General features: G+C 33.4%; 5 protein-coding genes across 7 annotated transcripts in view; 4 read left to right on the plus strand and 1 right to left on the minus strand.

Moving 5' to 3' along the window:
* Positions 1–3,823, plus strand: part of LOC109354396 — a 10,876-nt gene extending 7,053 nt beyond the window's left edge. The window contains exon 3 of the mRNA XM_019596870.1: positions 3,812–3,823. The gene's annotated coding sequence lies outside the window, so the exon portion shown is untranslated. The remainder of the gene's footprint in view (positions 1–3,811) is intronic.
* On the plus strand, positions 1,672–3,717 carry LOC109354397. The gene is made up of 3 exons (XM_019596871.1): positions 1,672–1,867; positions 1,969–2,174; positions 2,910–3,717. The coding sequence occupies exons 1-3, from the start codon at positions 1,775–1,777 to the stop codon at positions 3,202–3,204; spliced, it is 594 nt and encodes a 197-aa protein (XP_019452416.1). The 5' UTR covers positions 1,672–1,774; the 3' UTR covers positions 3,205–3,717.
* On the plus strand, positions 9,235–10,939 carry LOC109354049 (reticulon-like protein B9). The gene is made up of 5 exons (XM_019596402.1): positions 9,235–9,414; positions 9,947–10,127; positions 10,215–10,344; positions 10,442–10,511; positions 10,640–10,939. Exons 1-5 carry the CDS (start codon positions 9,327–9,329, stop codon positions 10,807–10,809), a joined length of 639 nt encoding a protein of 212 aa, XP_019451947.1. The 5' UTR covers positions 9,235–9,326; the 3' UTR covers positions 10,810–10,939.
* Positions 14,873–19,292, plus strand: LOC109354398 (alpha,alpha-trehalose-phosphate synthase [UDP-forming] 5-like). Of its 3 annotated transcripts, none has more exons than XM_019596873.1 (4): positions 14,873–15,218; positions 15,692–17,755; positions 17,980–18,253; positions 18,707–19,292. In XM_019596873.1, exons 2-4 carry the CDS (start codon positions 15,774–15,776, stop codon positions 18,971–18,973), a joined length of 2,523 nt encoding a protein of 840 aa, XP_019452418.1. In that variant the 5' UTR covers positions 14,873–15,218; positions 15,692–15,773; the 3' UTR covers positions 18,974–19,292. The 3 variants fall into 3 exon arrangements, with proteins under 3 accessions (XP_019452418.1, XP_019452419.1, XP_019452420.1); XM_019596874.1 differs by having other exon boundaries at positions 14,873–15,164; XM_019596875.1 differs by lacking the exon at positions 14,873–15,218 and adding an exon at positions 15,267–15,364.
* On the minus strand, positions 20,726–25,655 carry LOC109354400. The gene is made up of 12 exons (XM_019596883.1): positions 25,495–25,655; positions 25,260–25,358; positions 25,084–25,168; positions 24,830–24,899; positions 24,107–24,167; positions 23,269–23,322; positions 22,681–22,837; positions 22,504–22,591; positions 21,902–22,011; positions 21,331–21,437; positions 21,059–21,169; positions 20,726–20,975 (listed from the first exon to the last, which is right to left on the minus strand). The coding sequence occupies exons 1-12, from the start codon at positions 25,597–25,599 to the stop codon at positions 20,859–20,861; spliced, it is 1,164 nt and encodes a 387-aa protein (XP_019452428.1). The 5' UTR covers positions 25,600–25,655; the 3' UTR covers positions 20,726–20,858.

Raw genomic sequence — 26,216 nt, forward strand, 5'->3', positions numbered from 1 at the left:
TTATCAAGCTTCCATGCTTGTGGCGTCTTCCATCTCATTCCTCTTCCACCTTCTTCCTTATCAAGCCATCACAATCTGTCTTACACTTCCCCACGCCCAAATCAAAAGACAACCCTAACATATAACCCCCAACCGAACCCAACCATCCCTAAATCATCTCATCTCCCATTGATCCTAAACCATACACATCACTTTACCCTAAACAACCACAAATCATCATCTACAATTACAAGGCAAAAACCCTTAACTCAAACCCCTCCAACCCTAAAATTACCTAACCAAACCGAGGCCATAAAACCTCAAACCATACACAAACCCTAGCCTACTTATACAACCCCAAACCAAAGCAAATCAACCCAAAAATTGCCCTAATTTGACAAAACCGAATTCACACATTCACAAAGCCTAATTTCAAGCTAAACGATCCTATAATTCTAAGGCAGCCCCTTGAGGTTGTCATCAGATTGGTTCAAAGCTTTCTAAGAGAGTATGAACTGTTTTGAAACGGGTGAACATCTTTGTCCCATAAAAGTGTATCACTCAATGTGCCATTGACTGTGCCTCCATATCTAGAATAAAAGATACATATCTTTTTTTTATTTTAATTTTAGTCTATAGTTTTTATTTATGATTTATAATATTAAATTTAATAAGAGAAAAACAAATATACATGGTACCACAATTTATGTTTAACTATAATTGATTCTTAAAAAAGTTAATATGAATAATATAATAAATGTGTATAAATAAAAATGTATAGATAGATATGTATTACACTCATTTAAAAAAAGACAAAGGACACGTGATAATAATAATTCTGCTTTGACCTCAACTTTTACCAAATTAGAAGATGGATATGTTAATCCTCTAGGTTTTTACTAATTTTTTTATGACATCCCTTACTATTTAACTTGATCATTATTCCAATCTTGAGTTTTGTTATTTTAGGTAACTTAAAAGTAGATAGTTTGGACTGAAAATAATTTTTTAAATGAGTTTTCTTTTACGTGACATATCTTTCTTCTTTTCCTTTTGCTCTTTAACAAATGAAAACAAAGTTGGATGCTGCCAACCTTGGACTTTAGCTAATATAATCAATTAAGATGAGTTTAGGATTTATAAATAATAAATTTGATTTTCCAATTTAAATTTATAATGCCAAGGGAAGACGTAAGTAGTATAACCAAGATGAGCATGTTGTCTTTTTGCAAGTGTTATTTCCAAGAATATATGACGTGGTAAGAACTTTTATATTAGGGATGGGATCACCTGTCCGAGGGGATAGGATCACCTGTCCTATTTTTTCTGTATTTTATTGTGTCTCAATCTAATTGAAAATTGTTATATATTAAAAGAAAAAACATAAAAACAAAACATTATATTTTATGTTAATTGATAAAATTTAATTTGTTTGGAATATGAAAATAAAAATATTTGGGAATAGAGATCTTAGTTATATACTAGTATCCCAACAACTTTAGTCAAGTTAGTGAAGGTTAAGTCGTTAACTACATGAAAAAAGTTGACAATAATTTATTGTCATAAAGTATGTTATATACTACTAATGTCAATTTAAAATTTAAATATTTATTATTATTTTTTGACTTTTTTTTTTCATTCTGCTTAAGAATGGTTTGTGATATATTGAGACATGCTGGTCCATAATAACAAAGACAAACTAAAGGAGATCTAAAGAACTCAAAAACAGTGGAGTGGGTGAGAAAAAGAAAGAGAAGCAGAGGAAGAAGAAAGAGAGAATAATTATCAAACTCACATGGCAGTTTCTCTCACTATTTTGGTCCTCCTCATCGCTCTGCACCTCATCGCTTTTGTCCTCGCCATTGGCGCCGAACGACGTCGCAGCGAGGTAAATCTCTTTCTACTTTTTTCCTTCAACTTGTGCAACCGAATCTGCAACTATGGTAAATATGTAGGGTGGTTACTTGTCTCTGTTTGCGTTATTTTCAGGCGAAAGTGGTCCCCGATGAATACGACGACCGAACCTACTGTGTTTACACTTCCGATGCCTCCACCGTCTACGGCTTGGCGGCGTTTGTACTCTTGCTCCTCTCCCAAGCCACCGTTAACGCCGTTACAAGATGTTTTTGCTGCGGCAAAGGCCTTGTCTCCGGTTACTCCTCAACCTGCGCTGTTATCTTCTTCATTTTGAATTGGTAATTTTCACTCTCTCTTCACTTGTTATTTTTGGTAAATATCAGAATCCTATTAATTTCTCTTAAATTTATTCATATTTTGTCTAAATTTGTAAAATGCCTACATGAACTTCGCTTGAACTATAAGCAATGAAAATAATAAGTTGGATTGAGGAACATACTTATAGAGAACTTATTTAGATTTAAGAGAAAAATGTACAAAAATAAGTTTAGAAAATTAGCCTATGAAGTCTAAGGTTCAATTTTGTGAAGAGCGTTGTAATATAAAGTTTTTTATATTCTACATTATCCATCTTGTATCATTTATTGTTTCAGAGTCAACAATGTTTAATATATAAATAATGGTGATATACTGACAGTGTAGAAAAACACTTATACTGTAAATGTATACATATTAGATTCATGAAGTAAATATTTATACAGATCAATATATGTTTCACTATTTTATTGTTACTCATATTTAAAAGTTAAGTCAATTATAATTGAATGTGAATTATTACTATATATTAGTATATGAGACAACAAAGGTTATAACTTTTTTAAGTTCTTTTTAACTTATTTCAACAATGTTACTAGAGAAGCTAATGAAAATTAGCTTTTTTTAGATTATTTGTATAAGTTCATTGGATAAGAACTTAATCGAACCATTGCGTTATGAATCAATCGATGTTTGGCTTTTTGCTTGAAGAAGTCTTGCATTGGAAGAAATTCTGATATAATTTTACTGTAAACCAGGATTAGTTTTTTAGGTGCAGAGGCATGCTTGTTAGCAGGGTCAGCAAGGAATGCATACCACACAAAGTACCAAGGTTATTTTGTGAAACATGACTTGTATTCTTGTGCCACACTTCGCAAAGGTGTCTTTGCTGCTGGGGCTGCTTTGACCTTGTTCTCCATGTTTGCTTCTATTCTCTACTATTGGGCACACTCCAGGGCTGACACTGGTGGCTGGGTGAAGCACCGCGGTGAAGGTCTTGGATTAACCACAGAGCATCAACACTACCAAGGTCATGAATTTGACAAAGCCTGAGACTGAATTATTGCTGTCATTAGAATTCAACTTTGAATAGAGTGGGATAGTGAAGTACCTAATATACAAAATTTGGTGCATTTTTTGTTGCTTTACTATAAGTAATGTTTGGGGGTTAAGGGAAGAACAACTCTCATCTTGATATTTGGATATTTGAATTAGGTGTCTTTTTTTCCTTCTGAATTAGGTGTTAATTGGTATATACTAATGTAATATTTATGTATTGTTGGTAGGGGTGAGCAAGACTCGACCCGTAGACTCGTCTTAACCCGATGCCTCAGGGACGGGTCTGACTCGTCCAAATAAATAAATAAAAAAGGACATACCCGATTAGAAGGGACAAACTCGTCGTCAAAAAGGACGGATTCAGATCTATGTCCGGGTCACCCGACCCGTCCCTTATAGTTATATATCAAGAATAGTTGAATATGTATCTATCAATATTCATTATGTTCAGCCCAGATAACTCAAATACTTACAAGCCCACATAACATATCCACACTACTTATTATATCACCCTTATTCTTTACCATTTTTTTTATTGTTTAATTATCCTCAATAGTTAAAGACTTTTGCGACGAGAGTGAATGACACTACAATGCTTAAGAGTTAATTATTTTTTCTTTTATATTGATAGAAAACTATTTAATTTTTAGTTTTTGTGTACTTTGCCTGAACTCCAATTTAACTTTCATTTTTCAGTTAATAGCTACTTGTTATATTTTTTTTAGTGAAATTTTGAATACTGGCATGTTGTTATCATTTCAGTTCTCATGTGTTTTTTTATCATTTATAAGAACACTTCAGTTTATGTTGACATTTGATATATTAAATTGTTCTGAAATTTTCAATATCTTTTTTATAATTTTCAATCACGTGATTGTGATAGTTTTTAGTTTGAATGATGCAATTTATGATTTGTATTTTATATATTGATGTACGTGGGATGCATGTTTTAGTTTAGTTTATATACATGTTGTGGTAATTTTGATTGTGCATGCTTAAAAATTAGAGAAAAAAATCTATGTTTGTCATTTTGTCATTTTTCCAACTCGTATTTGTCCCTATTTTGACTCGTATTATTTTGAACTCATCCCTCATGGGTCCCATCTTAATTAGGGACGGGTTCAGATTCAAAAATTGACCTGATCAATACTTAGGGACGGGTAGGGATGACAATAAAAACCGTACCCGTGGGTACCCACCTGAACGAACCAGAATTTAACGGGGAAAATTCGATGTGATTAGTTTCGGTTTCATTTTGCGTTTTACCCGGGTTTAAATTTCAGGTTCGGGTTCGCGTTTTACCCGGGTTTAAATTTCGGGTTTGGGTTTGGTATATCAATGACCCTAACCCGAACCGGCCCCAAAATAATGTAATTCGATTTAAAATTGAAATTTCTATCATCTACCCATTGTTTTTAATTTCTAATTTTACTTTATATACTATTGGATCTTCAAACATAAAAGAAATGAAATAATACAAGAGAAAATAGAAATCTTAGAGAAAAATTATACGAAAATAATATCATGTTTCTCTTAATACATTATAATTTTGGGTTTTTCTGGGTTCGGGTTACCAAAACCTGATGGGTTCGAGGATGGTATTTTTATTTTCAACCCTGTTGAGGTTGGGTTCGAGTTCGGGTTTTGAATTTGGGGTTTGGGTATGTGCAAACCCGACCCCGACCCGCCTCGTTGCCATTCCTAGGGACGAGTGAGGGACATGTTTAACCCGTCCCAATCTATTTCACGCTCACCCCTAATTGTTGGTTAAAATTTTATACACATTCAATATATTATTCACCATTTATTTGTATTACTTTCTAAAACTAATTATTTATTAAATATAAATAATAAATGATACAATAATAATATATAAAGCAGATACTATATACATATTATAGTTGTGCTGAAATTTGAATTTCCGGAGCCGAAAATTGAAACTTTTAGACATGGTGGCATATTTATTTATTATGTGTATGTTTTTGGACATGACATGTTTACATTTTAGTATCCTACATGTGTACTGCGAAAAGTCCAAGGTGTCATTTTATGTAAATCTAAATTGATGCTTTGCAAGGGTAAAAGAAAAGAAGGGGAATCAAGAGAATCTTGGGCTTGGCATCTGATTTATTTTTTCTTTTAAGCAGGCCTGGACCTAGTTTTTGGATCCTAGACAAAATATAAATAAGACTTTTATATGAGCATGGTAGATTGTTCTATATGGGTCCAAATGATTATACTGACAAGTCACAATAAGATAAAACACAGAGATGTAAAAACTAGAACATTGGATCAAAGAGGGGAGAAAGGAACATTTACCATCTTCAAGTTCTACTAAGTAGGACCTTCGATATGGAACTCTCCTTTTTATCCAATGTGATATTTTAAATTCTAATGATGACATTTTAAATATTTACATTAATTTTGTAAATTTTAAATACATTGTCCATGATAACCAGCTCATTTATACCTTCAATTAATTAATTAAAATTTCTATAAAATCACTTTAAACAAGTAGTGATGCATGCATTAATGATGATTATTGGATAGCAGATATGGATGGGGTAAAACGTGATGGAACTTCAAAGCCATGCATGCCAAAGCAATAACTTTGCTCAATTCAGTGAGTTAATTAATTTCTTGAATATAAAGCTTAGAACCACAATATACTATCCTCATGTTGCATGAATCACAACGGTGATAGGAAATTGGTCCAGGAGAATCAGCAAAACTAAAAAGAAGAAGCTGCACATATGTCAGGAGTATTGGACCAAGTTCTTGGTGGAGGAAAATGTAAGACATTTTCAAGTGCCACTCTTTTGCATTAGGCCTATATTATGTTTCTAAATTTAAATTTCCACATTAAGTATCAATCTCGATGTTCTGATCTGCATAAAAAAATATTTACTATTATTTATCAATATTGACTAGTATTGAGGTCAATTATCAATCATAATTGTCCTTCAACAATCTTCACAAACATTATTTATTACCTTGATCAATATCTAGGAACATTAGTTCATTTTTGTCAATATTGTCCACTCTTACACTTAAACTCAACCTTTACTGGATTGATAAATTTAGAATAAGAGGGTGAGACTAAATACAAGGATGATGGGCTTATAATTTATAGATTAGAATCTCAAATTATGAAAACTGTTTCTTTACTTGTAAATGTAAGACACTAAAGTTGTGTATATTTACCTTCTTTGCCTTGTGACCTGAATATCACAAGGTCAAATCCTGTAAATAATCACTTCATTTATGAATGTAAGATACTAAGGTTGCATATATCTATTATTTTTATCTTGTGACTTTAAGGCCTAAGCATGTACTAAACCAAAAAACATTTGGTTTATTTTTTCTTGTTGTTGCTCATACTGGAAATTAAAGAACAAAATTGAAAACAGCGTCTTGTTTCTTGGGATTTTCCATTTTGCTAATTATAATTTCTGATTTGCAGTTGCTGAGCATATACTGCCATGGAAAGACAAGATACTTTCAGGATCTGTGATCTTATTCAGCTGGTATCTCTTTGAAGTAGCTGAATGCAATTTCATCACTCTACTTTGTCAAATCCTCATGCTCATTATGCTCACCCTCTTTGGTTGGTATAAGGCAACAGGACTAATCCCTTGGTAATATAACCTTGCACTTGTATTACTTAATTTATATGGTCCTTTTTTATATCCCCATGTTTGGCCCTAATAAAAGCTTTATTTAAAAGCTTGTTTTTTATGATATGTGGAAATAAATATTAACATGTTGCATTGTAGGAGAATTCCTAAGTTTGATGATGTTAAAATACAAGAACCCACCTTTAGATTCTTCTATATGAAGCTGAACTCGTTGTTGGGGACATTTTATGATATTTCAATTGGGAAAGACCTGAAACTCTTCTTTATGGTATTCAAAAGGCCATCACTTCAATTAACATCTTCTATGAGACAGATTTTCTAATTAACTTGTTAGTTTACATCAAGTTCTTGAATTTCAGACACTCGCTGGTCTCTTTGTTATGACAGTAATTGGAGATTGTTTCACAACTTCAAATCTTATACATACAAGTGAGAACCAAAACAAACTCGTTGATTTTATTATGGCATAGTTATAAACTAGTTTCTTAGTTGAGCCATGTTTAATGTTGATTTGCTATATATAAATATATATATTTTTCTGCAGTGCTTTTCTGCCGGGTGATCCTTCCTGTTATGTATGAGTGGAAAAAAGTTGAGGTAGATAATTTAAGCCAAGAGATGAAAAGATTGTTCAACACAATGACTTCTAAAGTTTTCGCCCAGATTCCAAAGGGAAGTTTCAAACAAGGCTAACACATATGAAGTTTAGATCTCCCATATGTGCATTAAGTTATAGCTTATAAGCTATACTCTCTTTGATTTGCTCTGATTAAATTGGTTACAAGCTTATCTATTTCCAAAAAAAAATTATTTGTAAAGTTTGAAATGATTTTCAACAAGAGATTGCAACATATTATACTCTACTTTTTTGACGAAATACATCTTTTGTCCAAGACATATGTGTCCTTCCATTTTTATTGGTGATGGAGTAATATACATAGGCTCCATTTTTTAAGCATAATAATTAACATGCTGTAAGTGTCACTATGTAACGTCACCAACTAGATAAATGAGGACCCACGTGATTGAATAGTATATATCAATATCAGTTCATTTACAATATAAACAAAATTTTCAATGATAGTTTCACATAAAGAAAATTATATAAGAATAATAGGTATAGAAGTTTTATGTTTGAAAGAGGGAGAGAGGCACTGAACATGTCCCTAACCGTTTGCTCAAGGAATTCAGGGCAGAAAAGGGTACATATGAATAGAGAGAGGGCCAACGTGGGATTATATAGTCATAGACTCATAGTAGTCTCTTTCAGCATTGTATTTATATTCCTCATTCTTTCTACTGCAACCTTTTTTTCTTCCCTTTATTATATCCCTTTTGTTTAGAATATTCCCTCTACTTTCTTATATTATGTACTGCTCGAATCACTACTCACTAGGTATTAATTGTTTCCAATCCATTAAATATAAAACTTATCCATATCATTCAGCTACTGTTTCATTGGTTTCTATTTTTAGATTGGGTTGTTATGACAAGCTACTTCTCTGTTGTTGAAAAAATTCCTGGTAAAAGTTGTACATTAAAAAAACTGTGGCTGCTGCTATCATGGTTGACAGGGTAAGATGGTATGTAATATAAAGGTTGATATCGGTAGAAAGGTTCATATCGGTAGGTGTGAGTAGGATCCGACTCTAGTCGTTCATTAGGTCTAGGGTAGGATTAAAAAATTAGACTCAGACGATATTTAGAGTCGGGTAAGGGATAATCGTGACTCGATTCATTCCATTGTCATTTACTTATCATGTTTGTACATGTATATAGTAATAACATCTCTTTAGTTGTCGATAGTGTCATTGATTCTCTAAATTTTTCATCATATTTACATGATTAATGATATATATTAATAAGGTTAAGAAAATAACTCTACCAACATTTAGTGTTGGATAAGAGACAAGTCTTAGCTGTCCTGTGCTCAGCCCTATATATTAGTGTTTAATATAATGCTTGAGAACATTCATGTATTCAGTGACATCTTCTAGTAAAATACATTTTAGGCAATCGCACCTCAACAAAAGAATATTATGAGAGCTTACAGATATCAACCCTACTTAGAATTTGTATTTATTATAATTGACTATATATGTTAGTAATTTAGTATATGTATATCTGGAGTGACCTATGTGAAAACAATTATTATCCTAAGTCAACCATTCTAATAAAGATATATAACACAATAGATGTGGATGAGGGTAAGCGTGATACCCCAGAAATGCATCTTACTCCTGCGTGAGGGCGAGGAAATAGAACTTGAAAGCCATTCCAAAACCATACCTTTGCTCAATGCAATGAGTTGATTAATTTCTTGGTTATAAAGCTTAGAACCATAATATAATATTCCATCACACAGATAATAATATATATAGGCCTCACGGTGCATGATCACAAAAGTAGTAGGAAATTGGTTCAGGAGAATTAGGAAAAACTACAAAGGACATTTCAATCATTCAAGTGTAGCTAGCCATGAAGAGTTCCCTTCGAGAATCTTCACAGATGCCAAGTTTGTTTGGCCGTCAAAGACCACTGCACTTAGTCCTTGGTGGAGGAAAACGTAAGCACTACATTTATGTTTTTAAAGTCTTATTATTAGGTTTCTAAGGTCTCGGAAAAAATATCCGTTGGGAGAGTTAACCCCACATACCTGTGGGTGTTCCCGGCTCAAACAGGATTGCCTCTAGTGTGAGGATAACTGTGGGAAACCAAAAAAAAGTCTCATGGATTCTTTTAGTACTATGAAGAGTATTCCTTAACTTGATGGGTAACGAAATAATCTTTTTTGGGGTGTGGTTGTCATGCTCAATAAGTGTCGTTATCACTAATTGAATCATTCACCTTTTACACTACTAGACCAATACATTGTTAATAAATATTATATGGATTTAGTTTCAATTAAAAGTACATTATTTATTTATACACTATATAAAGTGAGACACTAAGGACGATGGATTTTTGAATAAGAATTAATATGACCTTGTTGAAATCCAGTATATAGTTTGAATAAGAATTATTACTAGCAGTTTATTTGTGAAGTCCATAAGAGCCTAAATTTGTTTTCTGGAATTATGACTGATTTGATTTTGCAGTTGCTGATATATTGCTATGGAGAGACAAGAGATTATCAGCAGCAATTGTAGCAGGGTTCTCCTTAATTTGGGTTCTCTTCGAAGTTGCTGAATACAATTTTGTTACTCTACTTTGTCACATCCTCATGGCCATTATGTTCATCCTCTTTGTTTGGTATAATGCAGCAGGATTAATCACTTGGTAATGTAACCTTACACTTGTTTCAATTAATCTGTGCAATCCAAATTACAAAAGCTTACTTTTATAATCTTTGGAATAATTATGCAGGAGAGTTCCTGAGATTTATGATGTTCAAATCCCAGAATCTACCTTTAGATTCTTCTATATAAAGCTCAACTTGTTCTTAAGGATATTTTATGATATTTCAACTGGGAAAGACATGAAACTCTTCTTTGTGGTATTCAGAAACCATTTCAATTACTTTCTCATCTCTTATTAGGGCATGCATTTTTTTTATTTAACTTGTTAGTTGACATGAAGTTCTTGAATTTCAGACAATCGCTAGTCTCTTCATCATGTCAGCAATTGGAAGTTATTTCACCACTTTGAATCTTCTATATATGAGTGAGATCCCTTACAAAACAATCTTCTATATAGTTTTTTATATATGTCTCCTCTAACTTATACAAAACAATGGTTCCAAACATGTTTGTATCTTGTTAAGTGTTGATATGCTATATATTATTGTGCAGCATTTCTGTGCCTGGTGACCCTTCCTGTTATGTATGAACGGTATGAATATGAAGTGGAATATCTAGCAAGCAAAGGAAACAATGACGTGAAGAGATTGTTCAACAAATTCGATTCTAATGTTCTCAACAAGATTCCAAGGGGACCTATCAAAGAAAAGAAACACAGATGAAGTTTATATCTGTCATGCTTCAAATAAAGTTATTACTCTCTTTAATTTGCGATAGTGGTTACATGCAAATCTGTTTGCAGCCCTAAGCATGTGAATACAAATAAATATTGTAAAACAATTTACTTTCAACAACAGCTTGCAACAACATATTATAATAAAAAAACTTACGTGAAATCAAAATATAATGTTAATGAGAGAAACTAGAGTATTTTGGTAATGTGAAATATATTGTCTCTTCTCTTCAAAATGGGGGAACACAAAAACAAGTACGATCAATAATAAATGATATATTGATAATATTAAAAATGAATTTATTATTTTATTCTTTCTATGACTTATCTCTCTCCACCAGTTTCCATTTCCACAACCTTTTAATCTAAACATTTGGTTTCTTAAAGTCTGAACCTTCTTAACTTCTTTTATCCTTCAAATTCTATTTATCAGAATATGTTATACCAAATTTGTCATTGCTGATATATGACCTAAAATTTCATATTATATTATTCAAAATCATCAAATGTAATGAGCTACTTTCTTGTATTGTTTTTGTGGATTGGGGAGAATAAATACTCATGTAAAGAAAGAGAGTTGGTCTCCAAACATAATAAGGAAATGATTACAGAATAAAAATAAAAGTAAATGATAAATGTAGTAACTTGTGATTAGAAAGAGAGTTATGTATGACAGATGATATAGAATGAAGATCGGTTGTCCTATTTTTAATGTTTTATTGTACTCCAAATCAATTAAAAGTTATCACCTACTTAAAATCAAAAATAAAAAACATAAAATAATAATTTTATATTATTGAATGAGATATAATTGACTTAAAATATAGAGGGACAAGAAATTTCCGCGACATAGGATCATGCTGGAGAGAGGAGTAATGTCAGCATCAGCAATGATTACAGATTACAATGATAGTGAAGCATCCAAGTTGAGTGGACACTACAACTCAACGTGAAGAAGCAACTTTACATTTTTGTGAATAATGATTGCTTTATTATATAATAATAATGGCAACAAAATTATTCACCATACCAGCACAACAATACTAATTTGAAACTCCACAAACACCAACTTGAGAGTGAAATAATTAAAGGTGAAAAATATCATAGTAGTGTATTATTTTTCATTCATACGATTAATATGACCTAAATCTGGTTCATTCATAGGGTCAATACTCAATAGTTAGGTTTCCAAAATCACAAAGAATTTCTTGAGTCACTTTTGCTTGATTGTCTACAAACAAGGGATAATCTATTCACTAAAAACAAAATGTGCTCGTTCATTTGTTTGATATTGTCATATACTAATTACTCAAACTATTTCTCTTAAAAATAAAAATAATAGTAATAATTACAAAGACATTATTATAGACATTTTAATCAAAACTACATTATTCTAAATTATAAATAATATATTTAATAATTATCTTAATTCATTTACATTACCGACACTTCAAATATGACATGTGTAAGAGACAAGCACATGAAATATGATATTAAATTGGCCCAACAAAGTACTTGAAACATTAGCACCAACAGGAGCAAAACATTTACATCAAATGTTTTGGAATTTTCCTGATTGTGTGGTGCGATTGTGTCCGTGTATAAAATTAAAGGAGGGTCTTTACCATTAAATTTTGTAGTTAGTTACAATTTTATATTTTTTTATCAAACCAAGCGTGAATAATTTCAGGAACAATTATTTCTTTAATGAAAATAATGATCTTAAATAAGTTTTTAGAACCAATTTTAAAATAAATTTATTTAACTATTATTGGGATATTTTAAAATAAATTATTAAATTATTAGTCAAGGTAACTAAGAAAAATTAAACTAGTAAAGAGTTAATTTTGTTCAAAATGTATTCTTGCCAAGCAGCATTAAAAACACAATTTTTAAAATATAATTTTATTTCATGTCCATAAAATGAATCACTAATTTTAGTGAGGCTTAAAAATAAAAATATACAAACTTATAGCAAATTTAATTGTTGATCTACTTGCGATTGATTTAAGTAATATATACTTGATTTTCTCAAAACAGTGTTTTGGATTGGAAACTTATGGGTAGATAATAAAATGTGAGTTAGCTCTTGTTAGTTGTTGTGATCGATGTTGTTCTATTCTTTGTTTTTGGCCAATCAGAGTGTTACTTTTTTTTTAAATTTCTTTTTATTCATATGACAATATGTGAGTAATCCGAGATAAGGAATGAGACATCAGAAAAATTATTCATATTAATTTGACTTTCAAAATTAATTTCTGACCAAAAAAAACTTTGATGAGTTAGATTTTTTCCTTCACAAATGTGATATTAACATTACAAATTAAATTACATGAGAGCTCTATGAGAAATGGTGTTGCATTAAAGCTGCAAAAATCACAGAACAAATACACCCCTATTGCAACTACCTAGGAGAGTCAGTAGAACGCAGCCCTGTCCGTTTACTGGTACGTCTCGATTATGATTGGATCCAAATAAAATTGGGTCTCATCGAATTTAAGGTTGAGTTTAGGTTCAAAAATTAGACTCAGTCAATATTTAGGGACAGATATGACTTGTCCTGACTCATCCTACGATTACTCACTCATCATGTTTATACGTGTCTCTATTCAAATGTATATATAGTAATGTCACATTTTTTGTGGAAAGTACAATTGATTTTCTAATTTTTTCCATCATATATACATGTATTATTTAATATATCAAATTACATATCTATAATAATAAATAATATTGAGAAAACTTTATCTAAAATGAGTATGCATTATATTTAATCGAGTTTAGGGTCGAGTTCGAGTTTAAAGGTTGACCCAGTTAATATTTAAGGTCGGATTAACTTTAGATCTAGGTCCGAATTAAAAAAAATGATACAACTAACATTAAAGTCATAAAAGAACAAAACTTAATTCAGCCCGATCGAACTCATACTAACTCCAACTTGCAACCATTAGGACACAATCATGTCACTAACCCTCCCCACCATTTAAGGATGAATACATGATAATTTGGGCTAAAGCTCACATTGAATTGTAATATATTTTGATGGGTGTATCTTTAACATAATTATACTCAACGTCCTTATTTTAGAAATTAAACTAAGCTCTCTTAATTTTCTTACTTGGAGCTTTGCCCCTCTTTCTACATATTGAAAAAACTGACCTCTTTTACGGTATTTTGAGAGAAGTTTTGAACTAATGACATCAAATATAATAAAATATTAATGTATTCCATTTTATTTTCCTCCCCAATTTGAAGAGAAAATAAAATTGATGTTTGGAAGGAAGGACTATATTGAATAAAGAAACTCTAAAAAATAAGATATTATTTTATCTCTATAATTATTTTCTGTATACCCTTTATCCCAAAGTTTATGTTGTCATCTAATAACACTTAGTATTCTTATCATCATTATTATTATTATATATTGTATCATAATTTATAGCTACACTTCTTGAGTTCTTGTCACATAATCAATAATGATCTATTAACCATGAGAAATAAAAAATAAATTGTTGGTGCATCAAAAACCATAATTATAGAACATCGACTACAAGCACAAATAAAAAAAGAATAAATAGAATAGATAAGAGAATTTATTAAGTTAGTTGTACAAGTTGTAACAAAGTTACAATGTAATATATTTGAAAGCAGCATTCCCAACACAAATGAATGTAATTTTCTATATCTTACAAAAAAACCAGGCACACACAACATAGCAAAAGAGAATTCAGATGGAATCAATACTGAAAATGAAAAATTGTTGGTGCATTACACGTGCTACGGTGTAGTTTGATTGTCTCTTAGTGGTGTCAGTGAGGCACCACCACCACCCCATCATTGTTAAATGTAGTTAATTAATCCTCGACATTGCTCTAATGGTGTAAAGTTTTGGTAGATTTTGTATACCAAAAAATTAATATTCGATTATTGAGAGCGACACTTCTTATTATAAAGTATAGTCACGAACCCCGAAAAAAGATTAGTTCTTTAACACAAGGTGAAGGTGAAGAGATACGATTGGTAGTAAGAAAAATAATAATTAATCTCTCTCATTATTCTAATTTAACCGTAGTTAAGGATGTTGTATTCCATTGTGCTGTTTACTACACATGTCATCACTCAACACTGAGATACAGAATGAAACTTTGTCTATGGAGTGAGTGGTAGAATCAAGTTCCTTGCATAAAGTTATCAACTTTGTTGTTGGTTGAGTGTAAAAATATCACTATGAAGTTCCTTTTTTGTTACACCAAAAGTAAAAGAAAAGGTATTCACAGTTGAGTCTACACCATTGCCCACTAAGGTGTGAGACAGAAGAGGAAGAAAAGAAGAATCTTTTGGAGTGTCTGTAACATCTCTCAATTTATACCATCTTTCTCTTTTTTGTTATCTTCAAGGGTAGGATTTTTTCTTACCTTGCACTTAATTGCTATTGTGATTTTGTGAGGAGCTTCTTCACTACTTGGTTCTTATATTCGTTCAATTTGCTGATTTGCTAGTGTAGCCAATTTTCAGTGTTGCTGGATGATTTTTTTTTTCAGTAGGTAAAGTTTATTACTTGGTTTATGGTGTTTTTCCAGATTTAGTTCATTAGTAACAGCATTAATAATTAATAATTCTATTAATAGACTCATATGTTTCTACCTAGGATTTTCTCAAATTGTTGTTTTTATAGGGGTATTTTTCGGTTGAGTGTGGTATTCTTAGAAATACAAATTTTCAATGGTCTAAAAGAAAGTATTTGATTTTTGTCAATACCAGCTGAGGGGATTCTAGTGTAAGATTTTAGATTTATAGATTAATCTATTAAGCTTTTCTGTGGAGTTCTCTAGCAATGTAACATTGATGTTGCTGTACTAATTTGTTTACAGACTTCAGAAATTGCATCCTTATTATGGTTGTTTGAAGGATTGTGAACAATCAATCTAAGCCTGCTTCTGCAAAATCATCGAAATGGTTTCGAGGTCGTATTCTAACTTGTTAGAGCTTACTTCCTGTGGCTCTCCAGCCTTTGGTCGCGAGAAGAAAAGGCTTCCTCGGGTGGCGACCGTTGCTGGAGTACTGTCTGAACTAGATGATGAAGCCAGCAACAGTGCTGGCTCTGATGTTCCCTCATCTATCTCTCAAGATAGGATGATCGTTGTAGGTAACCAGCTTCCGTTAAAGGCACACAGAAAAGACAATGGCACATGGGACTTCACCTGGGATGAGGACTCGCTTCTCTTACAGCTGAAAGATGGTCTTGCTGATGATGTGGAAACTATCTATATTGGTTGTCTTAAAGAAGAAATTGAGCCTAGTGAGCAAGATGATGTTGCTCAATACTTGCTCGACACTTTCAAATGTGTGCCCACTTTCCTCCCTCCTGAACTTTTTACCAAATTCTATCATGGATTCTGCAAGCAACATCTATGGCCTTTGTTTCACTACATGCTTCCGTTGTCACCTGATCTCGGTGGTCGATTTGATAGGTCCCTTTGGCAAGCTTATGTTTCTGTAAACAAAATATTTGCGGATAAAGTGATGGAAGTTATTAACCCTGATGATGACTTTGTGTGGGTTCATGACTACCATTTGATGGTTCTTCCAACATTTCTGAGAAAGAGGTTTAACAGGGTGAGGCTTGGATTCTTCCTCCACAGTCCATTCCCTTCGTCTGAGATATACCGGACCCTTCCTGTTAGGGATGAACTTCTTAAAGCTCTTCTGAATGCTGACCTTATTGGATTTCATACTTTTGATTATGCCAGGCATTTCCTCTCTTGTTGTAGCAGAATGCTTGGGCTTTCTTATCAATCCAAGCGAGGCTACATTGGTCTTGAGTACTATGGAAGAACCGTAAGCATTAAGATTCTTCCTGTTGGTATTCATATAGGTCAGCTTCAGTCTGTCATGAATCTTCCTGAGACAGAAAGCAAGGTTGCTGAATTAAGAAATCGGTTCAGAGACCAAACCGTGATGCTTGGGGTGGATGACATGGATATCTTTAAAGGGATCAGCTTAAAACTTCTGGCCATGGAACAGTTGCTCCTACAGCATCCTGAAAAGAGGGGGAAAGTCGTTCTAGTTCAAATTGCAAACCCTGCACGAGGTCGGGGGAAGGATGTGCAGGAGGCGCAGAGTGAAACTTATGCCACTGCGAAAAGGATAAATGATACATTTAGAAGGCCTGGATACACACCTGTAGTCTTGATTGATACACTTCAAAGTTACGAGAGAATTGCGTATTATGTGATTGCAGAATGTTGTCTTGTTACAGCAGTGAGAGATGGGATGAACCTTATTCCGTATGAATATGTCATTTGTAGACAAGGAAATGAGAAGATAAACGAGATTTTGGGGATAAGCCCGTTTACCCAAAAGAAGAGCATGCTGGTTGTGTCTGAGTTCATAGGGTGCTCTCCATCACTGAGTGGGGCAATTAGAGTGAATCCATGGAATATTGATTCTGTTGCTGAAGCTATGGATTCTGCACTAGTAGTAGCAGAGTCTGAAAAGCAGATGAGGCATGAGAAGCATTATAGGTATGTCAGCACACATGATGTTGCATATTGGGCACGCAGCTTCTTGCAGGATCTCGAAAGGGCATGTAGGGATCATCTGAGGAGGAGATGCTGGGGAATTGGTTTTGGTTTAGGGTTTCGGGTAATCGCTTTAGATCCAAACTTTAGAAAGCTGTCAGTGGAACACATTGTTTCAGCTTATAAGAGGACCAAGCACCGAGCAATTCTTTTGGATTATGATGGTACCATGACTCAGCCCGGATCAATTAGTAACACACCTAATGCTGAAGCTGTTGGCATCTTGAACAGTTTGTGCATGGATCCCAAGAATTGTGTTTTCATTGTAAGTGGAAAGGAGAGAAAGACTCTTACGGAATGGTTTTCTTCTTGTGAAATGCTGGGAATGGCTGCTGAGCATGGTTACTTTGTAAGGTATGTCTTTTATCCTTATATGTGTGTGTTGGGGGACAGGGGTACACTACTTTGTGGGGACTGTGAACTGCATTAAGTATTTTCTTTTACTTGTTTACTTTATTTATTTTATGGAGGACGAAGTTCAGATCTTTAGTCCCAAACATGGTGATACTGAACATCGTGTGGAGGAAAAAACTAAGAAATATATGTCTTCTGCACTCAAACTGAAGTTTCATTTTCAGGACTAATCAGAAGGCAGAATGGGAAGCATGTGTTTCTGTGCCTGATTTCGAATGGAAACAGATTGCTGAGCCAGTAATGCAGTTATACATGGAGACAACAGATGGTTCAAACATTGAGGCCAAAGAGAGTGCTATTGTTTGGAACTACGAGTTTGCAGACCGAGATTTTGGTTCATGCCAGGCTAAGGAGCTTTTAGATCATCTGGAAAGTGTTCTTGCCAATGAGCCTGTTTCTGTTAAAAGTGGTCCGCACATTGTTGAAGTTAAACCTCAGGTCAGTAATAAAAATTTGTCATCACACATTTGAAGTTAAACCTGGAAAGTGTTCTTGCCAATGATCCTGTTTCAGTAATATTCATTTGAAGAAGCTAATATAATTCTATTTGTGATTTCTAACCTGTTTAATCAGAAGGGATGAGTTTGGAATGTCAAGGTGTATTGACTACTGACTCTGGTCATGCTCATAACGAATCCATAACCATATTATATGCTATGTTGGCTACATTTTTTCTAAATAAGTTGCTATGCAAAATGTTACAGAGATCCTGGACTTTTCATCACTCAATGTGATTCTTCCCTTCACTAATTGTTTAACAACTGTGGTTTCTTTGTTTCGGAACTTCAAAATACGATATGTTCCAATTTCGATCATGGAATCATATTTTTTATGTTTTGAGACCCATCAGTTTAAGGTTGACTATTTCCTTCGTTATTACTTTTGGTACAGGGTGTTAGTAAGGGAATTGTGGCAGAACGTCTTCTCTCAACAATGCAACAAAAGGGAGTGGTCCCAGATTTTTTTCTATGCATTGGGGATGACAGATCAGATGAGGACATGTTCGAGGTAATAGCAAGTTCAAGGGCTTCTCTGTCTCCTGTCGCCGATGTATTCCCTTGCACCGTTGGTCAGAAACCTAGCAAGGCGAAGTATTACTTGGATGACACGGGTGACATTTGGAGAATGTTGCAAGGGCTTGCCAATGCTTCTGAGTAGCCTGCTGGAAATTCTCCCTAGTCTTCTTCATGAAGCATCTTAATTGTAGCAAACAGATCAAAATTGTCTATACCATGATATCTTGTGCCAGATTTCTAGATGTATTTGGTATTATATGGCTAACTTACCTTCATTTATTGACATCCTAGTCTTGCCAGGTCATCTAATATGCAATATGATATCTCAGCACTGTTGCACTATCAACAGTATCTATGTTCAGTATGCTGTTTTGCTAGATAACAAATGGTGTATTTTATTGTTTCTTGTCTCCAATGGTGGTTTCAACCATTTCAATATATAAAATAACTAGATTCTTGTCTGCAATTATATTATACCAAGGTAGGAGCCCATGTACTAGGATCTTTTCCTCAAACTTTTTGAATGATCACATCTTTAACAGTTTAGTCCTTTGCCATCCAAGTCTCACTAAGTTTTTCTTTTAGATAATGAGAATTCGATAATATCATATTTAAACATGTTTACATTTTTAAGATTGTTGTAATCCTCCTAATACAATAATATTTATGGGTATATGATTTTCACTGAGGTTACTGCACATCATTATAAATTCCAGCTATCTCTTTACTATAATATTTATAATATTTTGAGTGTGACAATTAGTTTGCATCTAATTTTGAAGTGACAAATTACAATAAATGAATATAAATGAATGTAAAACCTTGATATATAAGCCAAAAGGACTATACTCCAAGTCAATGTTGCGATAATCGGATTGGGCGATCCGTTGATTGGACTTGAAATGACTCTGGTTTGTAGTCTTAACCGAATGAGGGTTGAACCACTTTGAACCGAAGAAATTCCGGTCTGATCATATTAAACCTCGTTGAACCGTAATAACCCTGGAAGTGAACCGCACGGTTCACTTGAATTTTAAAAGAAATAAAATACTACTCTAAAGTTTTATTTTACTCATGTCCAAAAAAAAATGAAAAATGTTATTTCAATATAATTATATAAAATTATTAATTATATAAATTTTGAATTTATATATAATTATATATTTATAGATAAAAATGATAAATTATATATGAAATCATCTAGTCCGACATGATGGTTTAACCATTTAAACCAATTAAACCTAATACTAAACTTCTTTCAGTTTGATGTTAGGTTCGGGTTTCACAACATTGCTCTCAGTCACTTACTTATGATAAGATTTCAAGTAAGAGTTTGTTTGTGAATTGAATTTTGGAAAGGAAAGAAAGGAAAATGCTTTATAATCATCTCAAAAGTATATTTAATGGCTATGTAAAGTCTTCCTTTTCTCTTCCTTTCTTTCTTTTACAAAATTCAACTCACAAACAGACTCTAAATTGCTTCATTCAAAATTTAGACGGCAGCTGCCAACCAAACATGCACATGATTGGTAAACACATACCTTTATAAAACTCCCCTCCCCATAAAGGTGAAGACATTAATATTCAAATAAGCTAGTTTGTTCCACGGGATTTAGCTTTATAACCATTCACATTCTTTTCCTTTGTGTTATGGGCAGCTTTTGCAACCCTCTCTTTTAGCAGCTATATTTTCTGCGCAGATGGAATCACAGAAGACAGCCACAGCAGTCGACAACCATGGGGGCATGGCTCCACATGTGGGGCGGGATGTGGTGGAGGCCGTGGTGGTTGAACTTCGTCAATTCCCTCACCGTGATAGGTCTCCACCGTGAACTGCTAGAGGGACTTGTGTGAAGGTAGCTAGCTAGAGAGTAACCATATGGACTCTTTTTTTATTGTAGCCAATAGTATAGGATGCTATGATCTTAGAAGGAAAATCTTGGTCTCTTCCATTACAAATGCATGTTTCTTTGCACTTCTTTTCTGCAGCACAGAAAGTAGTAGTTTCATCCTTAAAACAAATATTTTTACATTCCACTCCTTTTTCTTAATTCAGTGGAGGATATATCGACACGGAATTGTTCAGCTGGAATAGAGATGAAAATATCTTTTAGCTCCTCTGGAATATCCAAATCATCAAGAACCTGTAGCACCAAAAGATGGCCTCACTAACATTAAACTCGAAAATTAACAATGCTAAAACTATAGATGGTATTATTTTTTTTACCTTGAAAGCTCCATCTACATTCCTACCACCCACAAGGAAGGTACATCCTGTTTCTTTACAAGCAATTAGTATCTTCAGCATCTTGTTGTAATTTCCATCATAGTATTTAGGCTACAAGAGTAAGATGAAGAGATTAGATTATAAAATCTATTGAAGCAACAAAGAAGTAGACTTATTTCAAACTACAACGTACAAGCAGAGTACTTTAAGTACTGGTTATGGAAACTGTGAAGTTCATGTAAAATTGATCCATGAAGAATGAAATTTCTTACGTTAATTAGCCTCACTGCTGTATCGGCACCAATTACAAAAGCACTGCCAGGAAAAAGTTCGGCCTTCTTATAAAAATAAGGCTGATTGGATATAATTACTGTCTTTCCTGCCATGGAAGTAGAGAAGTCATTACACTTAGAAATTTAGGTAGCATATTAAACATTAACAGAGTACTAAAAACAGTTTTAATCCCTGAAGAGAAACAAAACTTGAACCCTATTTGGCATTAACAATGCCAAATATTCATTGCTTCAAACATGCTATAATGAATTTAGTAACCCCCCCTTCGCTTTCCTCTCTCTGAGAAGTGTATGGCACATGTACCAAACAAAATAAAAGTGCTACATATGGCTATTTTCCACAATGGAAGAACATCAATCTACATGCATACACAATTTGAGCAGTATGGTACAACAGAAAGCCCAGAACCCATTTGATGGAAATAAAAATGGAAGCAGAGTCCCATTCATAAAGTCGAAGATGAAATGATATCTAAGAATCTTATGCACTTCGAAGTTAGGATAAATGCATTCTTAATACAGAACATGGACAAGGAAAAAAGAAACTCACCTGCCTCTTGAAATTGCTTGACGCGTTCTTTGATCTCAGACACTGATAATGGAGGTTTATCTGCATTGACTGCAGATATTTCAAAGCATGGATACCCACCACCACAAATGCTGCATAGATACGCTGTTAATGATGTGAAATCTTGAATGAAATTACCAAGAAATGAAAATAAATTTAAATGAATCACCCTACATAATATGATATTAATTTAAAAATATATAATATAATATAATATTGATATTTCCTGGTGACAAATATTCACTTTTAAATAGAACAAGTTATTCCAGGACCAGATCCTCTCTAATCACTTTACCACTGCACAAAATCTTATCTCCTCATTATATAATTTATTATAAAACACATTTCCATTTTAAAGGTGAGGTATGACAAAATTTACAGTGAGATAATTAAAATTGACCAGAACAAGCTTTTTGAAAAGAGTCTGGGAGGATCTACTTCCGTTTATCATCAATATGACAAGCATATTGAAATAACACCAATACAAATTGGAATTGAAGAGTCCATTTTAGTTAGTAGTCCATTAGTTGAACAACCTATTAAAAATAACTAATTTTTAATATGAACATCATGAGTTTAAGTACCTAGTGGCAACTTCCATGAGCTTGAGATGACCATCATGTAATGGATTAAAGGAACCGGGCAGTATTATTTTCCTTTCTGCTGGTGTGTCTGGAACCAAAAGATAAAAAAAATATCCATAAGAAAGTTGAATTAATTGTAAGTATTAAGATCGATTCTGCTGAAAGGTTTTATCATACCACTTGGAGATGAATAGATTTTAAAGCATATTTGACCATTTATAAGTTGTTCTAATTCTTGATCTTCAGTGAATTGCTTTTCATATTCATCACATACATCTGGTTCACTCAACACGGAAACATATGTTGCTGGAACTTTGCACACATTTGCAATTGACTAGAACCAGAACAAGGGAGAGAGCAAAAAAAGTAAGACTTTAAAACAAATCTGAAGTAACTAATAAATTAAAGTTTCGCTTCCAAATATTCCAATTCTCATACGAGATCTCCAATGTGTTGAGCAGTCAGAAAGGGGTCCAAAAGCTAAGAAGATCTTCATCAATGGGCTATAAGTAAGCAATCATGTTAGTGGGTTTAACACCACATTTGGACCCAGAAACCTAACACAACGAGTCTATGACTCTTCCCACTTGTATACTCTTCACTTAACCCATTATTTATTTACCAAAGTAGGAATTCAATTATTCAACACTCACTTGAATTTCCAACTCAAAGTTCTTACTTCTTATAATAATAATAATAATAATATAATAATAATGAGAAGAAGAAGAAGAAATAAGAAGCAACATTAACAACTTTTCTTCGCACCTTGAGCAAAAGACAGCTAGAAACTTTGTCCTCTTCTTCTCGAGTACGAAGGCCCTAAGATAGAATAGTTGACAAGACAAACAAATATAAATATATACATAAATACTATTACATAATTATCACATATTTAGCATCAATGACCTCTATTAGGTTTGACTTAATTCCACTCGATTTCCCTCCTGCTTAAGAAATAAAATGAACATCCATCGATGTTTATATTGTCATTACACCTACCTCCCCTAACATTAACTAACAATTCATATTACATTTACCCCTTGTTTACAAAACCCCATGGGAGGTCCATGAAACTAACTAATAATAATACTCAACTTGCCACACACAATCACCACAAAATTGGCATTGGATCAACAAACCACAAAATTCAGCTCACCGTCAAATCTAGAAGACATTGCCCACAACCCATCCACCAGACCCGCCACTTCACAATTCTGAGTGGCGAGTGGACCATGATGGCTGGTTGAGTTCTGTGGTGAGTGGCTCCATTGCCGAGTCACGGTCGCTTTGGGTAATGAGTTGAGTGTGATGGTGGGCTGTGTTATGTGACCAGTGATTCTGGTACTCATTTGCAGTGGCTCTCGGTAGCAAGTTGAGGCTAACAGTTGAGTTTTATTACGGGTTTCATTGCACTCCATTGAGTTTTTGAGATATCACTTGTGATACCCCTCAAAACAAGGGGTATAATGTTAACAGTAGTAAATGGCTTACGAAATGAGTGTAATTCCTTAAATAAGAGGAGCATCAAGTGTAACGAAGTCAAACCTCAAGAGGGTCAATATAATTCAGAATAAAAAATGAACAAAGAAGAGGATAATAGTACCTTAGTCAAGGTCACTTTTGATACCCAAAGTCGGTCAGCTGTCCTTGTTGACATATAAAATCTATAAAAGAATGCAGTCAATACAATTTTGTATTATCTTATTTTTAGACACGTAAAGTTTAATAAACAATCCTGATAATTTCAGACCAAAAGAATGCAGTAGCCTCTCTTCTATTCATATTCCAACAAAAAATGATTACAAAACCAAAGCATGTTATAACTTAACCTAGCCCTGTTCTCATCACAAGTAAGATTCACCTATTGTTAGTTATCCCAGGGTTAGTCCTGACTTGGTTTTCTAAGACTTGGTTTTGTAAGACTAGGTTGAGAAAGTGAGCTATTGCCATAAACAGGAACAGAAGAATCCTATGGGTACATACCCCGGGTATAACTTGTTTAAATGGAATTGGGAATCAACAATGGCAACAAGCCTGTGGATATGGAAGTAAATTTACACTAATGCGGGAATGGGATTTATTGGCCAATGAGTCACCTCTTCAGAAGTTAAAAAAAAAGGCGGCTCAGTGCACAAGGCTCCCACTTAGTGGGGTCTGGCAAGTGTAGATGTACGAAATCTTATGCCCTTACCCCCACAAGCAAAGAGACGGTTCCCAAGAGTTGAACTTGTGAGATTACTGAAAAGATTATGTATATGCTGAAACTGAATAACACAATGGGATTCACTAACTATTTCTTTGTAGATAATGTCAAATTAGATTATACCTGTGTTCCCCGTGCTTGGGACGTGTGCTGGCCAAGGAGCCAGTGAAGCCCACACCAACAACAGGGGATCCTAATCAACAGGTAAATGCAAACCACATTAGTTGATATTACTCCATTTTCCACAGCATGCACACAATAGATGCAAAGCATACATTTGGCACAACACTGAAACTATGACATTTTAATTACTAAGAAGTAAGCACTATCAAAGACCAGAAGTAATAAAATGCATAAACTAGATTTAGAAGAGTGACCTGGTGTAGAGAGCTTAAGAGCACGATTGTACGCCAATAAAGCCATGTCTTCAGCAGTCTGCTGGCTACAAAACTGGGTTGGAATCTAGAAGAATACAAAACAATGACAAAATAAGAAAAATTGAAAATTGTTTTTAGATAAAGAAAGAATTGAAATTGAAATAAACAGGATGAACCTTAGAGAGTAAGTTAATCATAGAGATCCTGGAGTAAGGAAACAGAGTTTCAAGGACAGTATTTGAAGCACCAGGAACTGATATCAACCAACCCACAATCTGATCACATCACATAACAGTTCAATAATACATCGAATTATGACCATTATCTCAATAGTTACATAATTCTCTTACCGCAATCGAAAAAGAAGAAGAGAGAGAGAGAGGAGATAGAAAAAGAAGAAGAGGAAGGAACCTGCGAAGCTCCACCAGCGAGATAAAGGACGGCTTGAAACGGAGAACGGTGTACGGCGTCTACTGTTGTTCGGATGAAACTTTCCATTACTTTCGATTCACCCATCGCTGTTCATAGGATTTCGCTATTCGCAACAACAGACATCGCTAACATGGGACACAACAATCTCAAACGACAACCTCCTTCGCAATGAGAGGTTCGTAATGCTCTTTACTTTCTAACCATATTTTATTTAAAAGATATATAACCTAATTATTAAAATTATTTAATGGTTTGTCATATAAATAACTATTCCGCTAAAGTTTCGAATAATTAATGTATCACTCGAAAATTATAAATAAAAAAATCAGTTGCAAACCAGTTTTGACCTAAGACGGCAAAATATAGTTTAAGCGATATCAACCATAATTTCTGATTTTGATTTATTACTGGTATAGGGGTTGGTTCATCAGTTGTGGACTCTATGGTTTGTGAGTGTAATTTTTAGATATTTTAAGTTTTCAAGATTATAATTTGAAATGAATATTTTATGTTATTATTTTAAATAAAATAATAAATGGGACACTTTGAAATTCAGCACAAGCAAATAGTAAACGAAAATGTTTTATTTATATTAAAATATTGATATCAATTCATGTTCTTTTATTGTTTTTTTACAAATAATAGGACTTATAACAAAATATCATTTGGAAGGATAAATCATGTTTAGCTATATGTTTGAG

Source organism: Lupinus angustifolius, chromosome LG08, assembly GCF_001865875.1.
Source record: "Lupinus angustifolius cultivar Tanjil chromosome LG08, LupAngTanjil_v1.0, whole genome shotgun sequence".
NCBI classification, from domain to species: Eukaryota; Viridiplantae; Streptophyta; class Magnoliopsida; order Fabales; family Fabaceae; genus Lupinus; species Lupinus angustifolius.